This window comes from Silene latifolia, chromosome X (assembly GCF_048544455.1).
Source record: "Silene latifolia isolate original U9 population chromosome X, ASM4854445v1, whole genome shotgun sequence".
NCBI lineage: Eukaryota > Viridiplantae > Streptophyta > Magnoliopsida > Caryophyllales > Caryophyllaceae > Silene > Silene latifolia.
Window position 1 is genome coordinate 265,020,076 of NC_133537.1, and position 10,839 is coordinate 265,030,914.

Here is a 10,839-nt window from a genome sequence, read left to right on the forward strand (position 1 = left end):
GCGACGACCCGACTTAAAGTTTCCTTGAATGACATGCTTGCAACAATCAAAGATATCCTTTGGAAAGCGATACCCATGAAGAATCTCGAGTGCCTTGGACTTGTTCTCATCAAGAGGTTGCTCAATAGCAATCATAGCACTATTCAATTCATCAACTTCCTTTGCCATTTCCTCCACTTTTATTTTCTTTGAGATCAACCGAGTGGACACTCTCTTAGCTTTGCCTTTCGGTTTGGGAACGGTTTCCTCCTTGAATAACTCGTCATCATTGAAGACGGCATTCAATTTCTCCGTGTCAATTTCCGTTTCCACAACCGTTGCCTTACTCACGGTTTTGCCTTTCCTTTTTCGCCTTTTATTTCCAAACATATCTTTCAACATTTCATCACTACCAACACTTCCCTTCGATTTCGATTTTGATTTTGATTTTGATTTCGATTTCCCATTGCTCTTCTCAACCGATTCCTCCACACTTTTCTCAACACTCTTTTCTTTTTCCTCACTTTTTTTAATTGAATTTTCCACACTCTTTTCTTTTTCCTCACTTTTTTCAATTGATTTTTCCACACTCTTTTCAATTTCATTCTCATTGTTTTCTTCATTCTCCTCTTTACTTTCAACATCTTTCTTTTCCTCACTGTTTTTCTCTCCTTCCTTCTCGGCACCCTCATCAACAATCTCCTCATCTTTTTCACTTTCCTTACCAACACCAACATCAACTTCCTCAACTTCTTGAATGATTGGATTTCCATCATCATCAACTTCACCAACAACCCGTGAGCTTCCTTCTTCACCCTCGGTTTCAGTTGCATGCGGCATATTCAATTCGAATTTTTGATTGAACACCCGACTTGAGAATCTCCTAGCCTCGGCAGCTGTTTTAGGACGATTAGCAACTGATTTCTTCCTTGTCATTGGGGCGTTTGGCACAAAGACTCTAGGTTTCTTTGTTGGTTTTTGATTTTGGGCAGTTTTTGATCCAAGACTTTCGATTTGTGGTTTAACCGATGCAGTTTTCGGCTTGTAGGAGTCTCGGATTTCCTTCAAAGTTTTCGGTTTAGTTGGTTTTGGAGGCATGATTCTTATAGTGAAAGTAAAAGTGACAGTTGGTAGAGGGATGTGTAGGACGGTTTTGGAAAATATTTTGGGGAAGATGTAATTTTTTGAATATTTTGAAAGTGAGTAAAGAGGTCATGATTTAAGAGTTGAAAGTTATACATGTAGTAAATGAGCTGGGTGAATAGTGTTTTAGGCTTTTTTATTTGATTGGTTGAGAGGAAGGTGGGTGTAGCCGGTTTTGGGTGTATAGGCGGCTCTAGGGACATGGGTAATGGGGAAAGTGAGATTTGATGGTTAGATGAAGGTTTAGTGGCTCCATGTGAATAATTACTTTACCCATTGGATTTACATGCAAATTAATCATTTAATTCATTGAGTAAAAATAACACATAATCACTTATAAAAACAAATGTAACATCTACTCTAGTCAATCATCGAGGGCAAGTCGTCATAAAATTTTACGCGGAATCCAACAAACCAATTTCCAACCGAAGTTTTAAGAATTGTTCTCTTTCAAGCGGTTTTATAAAAATGTCGGCTATTTGATCTTCCGTTCTACAAAATTTAAGACGAATTTGACCTTTTTCCACATGATCACGTAAAAAATGATGTCTTATGTCAATATGCTTAGTCCTTGAGTGTTGTATAGGGTTCTTTGAAAATTTAATGGCACTCGTATTATCACAAAAGATAGGAGTTGAATCAAAGATAATACCATAGTCCCTTAGTTGTTGTCGAACCCAAAGAACTTGCGCGCAACACAATGCGGCACTTACGTACTCGCTTTCAGAGGTGGAAAGAGAAACGGTGTTTTGTTTCTTAGACGCCCATGAGATCAAACACGGACCTAAGAAAGTAGCCATCCCGGATGTACTCTTTCGATCAACAACGCTTCCGGCATAATCTGCATCCGAGTATCCTAAAAGCTCAAAAGGACAATGTGAGGGATACCAAAGATACAAATTAGACGTTCCAACTAAATACCTAAGAATACGTTTTACGGCAATGAAATGCGATTCTCTAGGACTAGCTTGGAAACGAGCACATAGACATACACTATATAAAATATCCGGTCGATTAGCGGTCAAATAAAGTAATGAACCGATCATACCTCGATACATCGTTTCATCAACTTTCTTACCATTCTCATCTTTGTCAAGCTTTGTGGATGAAACCATAGGTGTAGAGAAGGGTTTAGAATTAGTCATACCGAACTTACATAACATCTCCTTTATATACTTTTGTTGATGAATCATCACACCATCTTGAGTTTGCTTGATTTGAAGCCCAAGGAAGAAACCTAGTTCTCCCATCATACTCATCTCAAACTCAGATTTCATTAGTTCCGAAAAGTACAAATAAAGGAGTTTATTCGTTGCACCAAATATTATGTCATCGACATAAATCTGTACAATCAACAGTTCACCACACTGTGACTTTATGAACAATGTCTTATCAACCGATCCACGCACAAAACCATTTTCCAAAAGAAATTTTGACAAGCGATCATACCAAGCTCTTGGAGCTTGTTTTAAACCATAAAGCGCCTTGTCCAATTTAAAAACATGGTTTGGAAATTCATTGTTCATAAAACCCGTTGGTTGCTCCACAAAGACCTCTTCCTCTAAATAACCATTTAGAAAAGCCATTTTGACATCCATTTGAAACAGTTTGATGCCTTTGTGAGCTGTAAAAGCTATGAGCATATGTATGGCTTCAAGCCTAGCTACTGGTGTGAAGGTTTCATTATAATCAATGCCTTCTTGTTGTTTAAATCCTTGCACCACTAGTCTAGCTATATTCCTTACGATATTGCCCGAATCATCTAGCTTATTGCGAAAGACCCATTTGATACCAATCACGGTATAACCAGTAGGTCTAGGGACAAGATGCCATACCTCATTCCTTTTGAATTGATTAAGTTCCTCTTGCATTTCCATCACCCAACTTGGATCTTCAAGTGCCATGGTGATGTTCGTCGGTTCAATTTGTGAGAGGAACGCATGAGATGCAAAGAAATCATTGAGTGATGATCTTGTTTTCCTTCCCGAATTCAAGTCACTGGTTAAGTTAGAAAGGGGGTGAGATTTTTGGTGTTTCCACTTCTTTGGTACGATTAAGGATTGTGAGGCTTCTTGGGGTTCTGACTCAACAGTTCGCTCAACTGTTGGTTCTGGTTTATTTTGTGTTTGAGGGTTTATTTCTGTTTGTTCGTTTTATTCAACTGTACCCTCATTCCCCCTGGATGTCGTAGCCTCATTTTGTGGTTCAAGTGGTTTGTTCCCCCTGTCTCTTGGCCAGTTCCTTCAATCAACAGTTGATCCGACTGTTGATTTGGCTCCTCTTGTTCGTTCTCTTCGTGTACATCATCCATGTCATGTCGGATCATTCCAAGCTCATAGTCCTCATCATCTTCATCATCCTCTTCCTGTGTATTAGAATGAAAAAGACTAGACTCATCAAATATGATATGAACACTTTCTTCCATTTTCATGGTTCGTTTATTATACACTTTATAAGCCTTGCTACGATCCGAATAACCGACAAATACGGCCTCATCACTACGAGCATCGAATTTACCCAAATTATCCTTTCCATTGTTGTAAACAAAACATTTACTTCCAAAACATTTCAAACAGGATAAATTAGGCTTTCTTCCTTTAAGCAACTCGTAGGGTGTTTTGTTAAGCATTTTTCGGATCATAACACGGTTATAAATGTGACATGATGTGTTGACGGCTTCGGCCCAAAAATTCTTTGGCAAATTACTACTAATGAGCATAGTCCTAGCCATGTTTTCAAGTGTACGGTTTATACGCTCTACAACCCCGTTTTGTTGAGGTGTAGCACGCGCGGAAAAGTTATGGCTAATACCGTGCTCATCACAATAAGTAATAAATGAGGAATTTTCAAATTCGGTTCCATGGTAAGATCTCAAGGATATGAGATTTTTATCAAACTTGTTTTGGACCTTTTTAAACCAAATTAAAAATTCATCAAATACTTCAACTTTAGAACTCAAGTAGAGAAGCCAAACAAATCGTGAAAAATCGTTAACAATCACACATAAGAAACGACTACCTCCTTTACTTCTAACACGCATTGGACCACATAAATCAATATGAAGTAACTCAAGAGGTTTAGATGTACTAATGAACTTTTTGGATTTAAAGGAGCTTCTTACTTGCTTCACCTTAGCACAATCATCACACAAACTATTAAAGTCAAATTTCATATTAGGAATGCCATCGACTAAGTCAAGTCGCTTAAGGGTGTTCAATGTTCTAGCATTTACATGACCTAATCTCTTATGCCAAAGCCATGGGTCGTTCTTTTTCAAAGCACTCATACAAGACATGGTACGACTAGACAATGCAAAAAGATTAGTCAAGTAAACATCTTTAACACGTTTTCCTTCAAGAACAATTTCCCTTGTATTACCATCTAAGACACGACATTCACTAGCACAAAATTCAACGATATTACCATTATCACACAATTGAGATATGCTAAGGAGATTATGCTTTAAACCTTTGACAAGCAACACTTTGTCGACACATTGTGACGATGACTTACCAACCTTCCCGATTGCAATAATTTCACCTTTCTTATTGTCACCAAACATCACGGTGCCACCATTGTAGGCTTCTAGTGAGAGAAATTGGTTTCTACTTCCCGTCATATGACGTGAACATCCACTGTCCAAGTACCAATTACTGCTGCCTCTCACTAATGCCTATAAGAAATCAAGAGGTTAGTTTAGGAATGCAAACGAATTTGGATCCCTTTTTGTGAGTTGCATTGTTAATCAAATCTTTGCGAACCCACTCCTTTTTAGCAACCTTGATGTTTTTATTTAAGTCGTTTAGTCGGTTAGCACAACCATTAAAGTCATGACCAGTTTTACTACAAAACTTGCAAACAATATACTCAGGAAGGCCTGCATATTTTCTCCTTCGAAAATCAGTCTTGTTTGGTTCTGGTTTTCGGGTTATTCTGATTCATCGAATCACACTTTGGAAACCAAGTCCAGCTTTCTCTTCAGATTTTTGGGACTGATTTATGAGGGAGTCTAAAATGTTTTGGCTACATTCCCATTTCCTGTAAAACTCTTTAGCATCATGCAACTCTTTGGTCAATGTTTCAATTTTAGCAAGATGGTCAAGATTTATTTTGCCTACTTTGTCGAAAGCGGATTTAGCATGACTACATTCATCACTAAGAAACATAGCAATTTCTTCAAGTTGCTTATTATCATGTCGACACGAGGTAAGGTCAGCTAGCAGCGAGTCTCTTTCTTTAATGAAAATATCAACTTGAATAATTAAAGACTCGTTTTCTTTTTCAACATCAGAAACAACAGTTGAGGCAACTGTTGATTTTGACGAGCTAGCAATATTCGTGAGAACAAGGTTTTCTTTCCTCAATTTCTTAATTTCTTTTCTGAGTGATGGAATGATGTTACTTTCTTTTATCTCATCTAGACACTCTCTAAGACCAACATTTTCTTCAGCAATTTCCTCAATTTGAGTTTGCAAGTCATAGAGTTTATCGTTTTTAGCAAGACTCTTGTCAAGTACATCATCAAACATCAAACAAAGCTTATCCTTAGAAAGAGTTCTCACCTTGTTCTTGAGATTCATTACCTCGGTGTCGGAGTCATCGCTGGAGTCATCGGAGTGCGCCATAAGACAGAGTGCGGATTCTTTCTTTGAAGACTTGGGTCCGTCAAGATCAAGACGAGTTGGCATACAAACTTTGGCATCTAATTCTTCCTCAAGGACTTCATCCTCATCGGAATCAGATGCACCCCATATTGTAGACATGACTTTATGCTTAAAATCTTTCTTTGCAAAATCTCGTTTTTCTCTATATTTGAACTCATTCCACTTGGGGCAATCTTTGATAAGGTGACCTTTCTCACCACATTTGAAACAAGCCACCGTGGAATAAGATCTCTTCTTTTGAAAACGTTTTTTGTTAGCATTGTTGAACTTCTTAGGATTGTGACTATTGATCATATCCGCCATGTTTCGTGAGTACATAGCTTGCTCGTCATCTCCATCTTCTTCCTCATCACTTAAGGTTGATTTGAGAGCGAAACCTCTAGCTTTTGAACTTTCACCCAAGCACTTTGCGAGACTTAACTCGTGTGCCATGAGTGATCCCATTAGCTCATTGAGGGACAACTTGGACAGATCTTTAGCCTCCTCAATAGCCGTCACCTTCCGTTGCCATTTATCACTTAGGCTACGAAGGATCTTTCGGACTATATCCTCGGATTCAAACTCTCTACCTAGACCTTTAAGTTCATTAACAATACTAGAAAAGCGAGAAGAAAGACCATTGATTGACTCATCTTTCATCATATTGAACATCTCATATTGTTGCATGAGAAGGTCAATACGATGCTACTTGACTTGAGACGTTCCTTCATATGCAAGGTTTAACGTGTCCCAAATCTCTTTAGCCGAGGTACATCCGGAGATGCGATTAATATCTTGTTCACCGATGCCATATTGAAGAATGGACATGGCTTTAGAATTTTTCTCGACTTTACGATAGTCAGCCTCGACATAACTTTCCTCACTTTTTCAGACTGTTCCCATCGTAGTCGGAGAATCGTTATAGCAAGGGGACCCTTTTGAATAATGACCCAACACTCATAATCCGTACTTTTAACGTAGTATTCCATACGGTGCTTCCACCAGGAGTAGTTATCCCCTTTAAAGATAGGGTACTTAGTATGTTTCCCGTCCATGACTATAGGATCAACTCACTGGTAGTTAACCAGTTATCAAGAGCACAAGGCTCTGATACCAATTGAAGAGTCACGGACGAGGGCACCTAAGAGGGGGAGGGGGTGAATTAGGTGTCTATTTAAAATTTTAAGCTTAATGAAAGCTTCTTTTAAAACTCTTAAACACTTTAAACAATGCTTAGATGAAAGGAGAAGTCGATACTTAGAACTAGAGAGTTAAAGGAATTCAACAACGATTCAGCAAGCAGAAGTTACAGTGTACTCAACAGTTGATTTTGTAGATAAAAACGTGAGTAGAGTGTGCAGCGGAAATAAAACGAAATAGACACGACTAACGATGTTTTTTTAAAACTGGTTCGGTCACTACTCCGCGACCTACGTCCGACGCTATTTTATTAAACGTCTCAGAAGTAAACTCATACAAACTAAGACCACCCCGAATAATAAAACAACTCCCCAACCTACTCCGGTTGCTAATGCTTAAAAGCTACTCCGCTTCCAAGACTTTTGCTTTGGGCTACTCCGCCGAAAGACTCCTTGCTTAAAGCTACTCCGCAATAAGACTTTTGCTTTGGGCTACTCCGCCGAAAGACTTCATGCTCAAAAGCTACTCCGCTTCGAAGACTTCATGCTTAAAGATAACTCCATCCTAAGACTTTTTGGTTCTACCCGTTTGTTACAAGACCACTTATCTCAATGTTGTTCACTCAATTGAATGGAGGAGATAAAGTTTAAGTACAAAACACGGGATCCTTGAACACGACTAAAACGACTAGGTGCAACAACAAACTCAAGTAAAAGACTCAAAAGATAAATAAACAAACTTGCAAAAGATTCAAATATTTTGAAATGATAAACGGTTTTGCAAAGTTAATTTACTCGATTGAAAGCTTAAGTCTTTTTCAGTTTAAAACTCGTTTGTTGCACACTTGTAAAAATGAATTAAGCAAGCTATTTATAATGTTCAAGTAGTATACTTTACATTAAAATATCTTACACTCATAAGCACAAGTTATTAAAATAATGTAAGTAGTTTGCTTGGGAATATGCACAAGCCATCCGAATTCTTTACCAAGCAATCGAGTATTCTTCCTCAAGAAATCGGTGCCTAAGATTGCAAGAAATCAGATTGTGCACACACACAAAAATACGCTGGGTTTTTCAACAAGAAACAAGCATAAATGGTTGTGTTTATGGGAACCATAAACATTTCCATAAATGTAAAAGCAAACAACCCATTTATAGTAAGTGTCTTATTGTGCAAGCAAACTCCTTAGCAAGTCATTGAAAGCTTAATTTTCTTTTAAAGACTTCAAAATATTTCCAGAAACAATTTGTGAACATTGAAAGCATTTTAACAAAGATTCAAATATTTTCGAAATATTTCTTTCAAAGACGAGCCTTAATTAACTGTTGACTCAACTATTGTTTTTGCACCTAAACGTAAATTCGTGTTAAACGATCACCTTACAACACATGACTTTAGCACTAATGACAATCTTCATCTTTGATCTTGATGATGACATTCTTGATAACCTTGAATTGACAATTGGAGCTTCATGCTACATGGTTAAACATAAGCGGCACACAATTAAATAACAATGAGATTAATTTGTCTTAAGGCATCATCAACACTAGCTTAATCAAATTGGGTTTCTTCAGATGCCAATGAACACGGATGTTTACAGAGATCTGGAGAAAGGGGTGAGGGTACGTATTAGGAAGTCCTTTTAATGAACACCTAATCCCGCCCGCCTCGATAGCGGCCTCTACTAATGATTAGGGAAATTATTCATACTCGATATGCTGTCGATTATATGCATGCAATGCAACAAACAACGTTTTGATCCTAGCATGTGAGAATTAACTAAGTCGGTGAACATATAATTTAGCACTTATTAATGTCGAAGTAGGGTTTAAAATTAATTACATGTGAAAACAAGTAAATAAATCATACAATACAATAAATAAATTGCGATAATTAAAATTACAATAAATACAACGGATTAATTGATTTACGTCAAAAATACATTTAAGACGGATAATTTGAGAAAATCAAGAGAAAATAAATTAGGTTAACACGGACAGATTAGAGTGATATTACGGTTAATAGTCGATTAATACGTAAACTAATGAATTAGGTCAAAGCAAGAACGGAAGTTCAGAGAAAGAAATCAACCAGGAACATGCGCAGCAATGCTGCGTCTCTTGGAAGAGGCGCAGTGGTCATTGCGTCTGTTCCTGAGGTGAGTTCTGGCTGTGAACTCAGAACTGCGCGTTGTTAATGTTCGTTGGTGTGTTTAATGATTGATTATTGATATTTGACTCGGATGAAAGTGGTTTAACATATTATTAACATATGAATTGGTCATAAAAGTGGTAAAAATGAATTAAAACGAATTAAAACGAATTAATACGGATTAAAAATTAATTACAAATTCATTAGGGTTATTTAGGTTAAACTATTAAGGCGGAAATAATACGAAAGTTGTGATAAACAGATGAAAACATATATAAAAGTCGGATTCCAGAGACTTGATATGAACGAATCGAATCTCCAAAATCCGGGTTTGATTTGATGACAAAAACCCGCAAATATTGATTATAAGAGACTTAAGTCGGATTTAAAGATGATAAATTACTATGAATATGTGTTATAATTATTATGTATGAATAGAAGAGAAGAAAATAAGAAAAAGAAACAAATGAGGACGAATCAACAAAGAGGCGAGGAAGAAGAAGAAAAGCAGGAACTGCGGCAGCCTCTGGAAGAGGCGCAGCAGATGCTGCGTTTCTTCTCGACGTCTGCTTATAGTTAATCCGTAAAAGACAATTTGATAAAAGGGTTTTAGAAATCGTTCTTAAGCATATTTTTGACGTAAACCTTACATTAATTGGCACAATAATAAAATACAATAACAAAAGATGGGATTTACACCCTCAGACTTACATGTTTGACGAAACGAGATTAACTAAGTTAACGTTTAGTGATTGCTTGACTCGAATGTATGATGAAAGTGCCTCTTAAGAGGATTTAGATTAAATTGATTGATTAATTGAGTGTAGTTGGTCAAATTGGTCGGTCATGCAACATGACTGGTACTCAGAAGGATCCGAGCTTACGTGGTCGATTGATCAAGCACGTAGACGTCAATAAGCTTAGAGCACGGTCTTAGAATGCAAAGGGAGAAGAGAAGGGTGGACACTCGTGTTAGAAATATGAGGAACGAAGGTCCCTATTTATACTAATCACACGGAAGAATTATGGAATGACTGAAACTTTTGAAACAAATTTCGAAAAATCTGAAAATACGCAGAAAAGAGCTGGGGAAGAGGCGCAGCAGCCACTGCGACTTTTGGAGCAGGTGTTGCGTCCTTTCCCCAGAGGTTTCCTCCTGCGGAAGAAAGATTCCCGCGTTTCTTTTATGGAATTGCGGTAGATCTCGACTTCCTTATTCTTTAAAATAAGATTTTCGGGAAATATTATACCAAAAGAATATAAAATTAAAATATGGAATAAATATCCGGAATATTCTAGAACATTCCGACTCGGCATTTTAAACGGTATATTGGAAAATGAAGCGGTTTTTTACCCGGACTCCAAATGAACTCTAATTACTGTCAAAACGACCGTAATGGCGCGTAGATGACGACCAAGGGGTAGACACAAGTATTTGAGCTATCACTTGACGATAAACTTATGAACTGTTATAAATCGTTCTGTATACCAAACATGCGGCCCAATCATCACCGGGTGGTTTGCGGGAGGTGCTGAAATAAGGTATCTACAGAGCCCCACTTTGACTGAGGCTTGGACAAGGCGAAAGTCAAAGTATAGCCATCAGATCAATCGAAGATTACAACCTTAAGACTATGGCGACGCGAGGCGGCTCAAGGGGTCTGAGCCAAGGACCTATCGCCGGGAACATTTCAGAGTTTGTCGACTATCGGGGAGGGTCGTTTAAAGTCCATTAGACTGCGTAAGGAGGCTCGCCAGCCATAAGTAGAAATCATACCTG

The 10,839-nt window shown here is 37.8% G+C and overlaps 1 protein-coding gene across 1 annotated transcript; it reads right to left on the reverse strand.

Moving 5' to 3' along the window:
* Positions 1-3,256: 3,256 nt before the first annotated feature.
* On the reverse strand, positions 3,257-6,820 carry LOC141620050 (uncharacterized). Its single transcript, XM_074437022.1, has 7 exons — positions 6,736-6,820; positions 5,084-6,361; positions 4,884-4,999; positions 4,636-4,795; positions 4,244-4,503; positions 3,934-4,030; positions 3,257-3,483 (listed from the first exon to the last, which is right to left on the reverse strand). Exons 1-7 carry the CDS (start codon positions 6,818-6,820, stop codon positions 3,257-3,259), a joined length of 2,223 nt encoding a protein of 740 aa, XP_074293123.1.
* Positions 6,821-10,839: the final 4,019 nt, after the last annotated feature.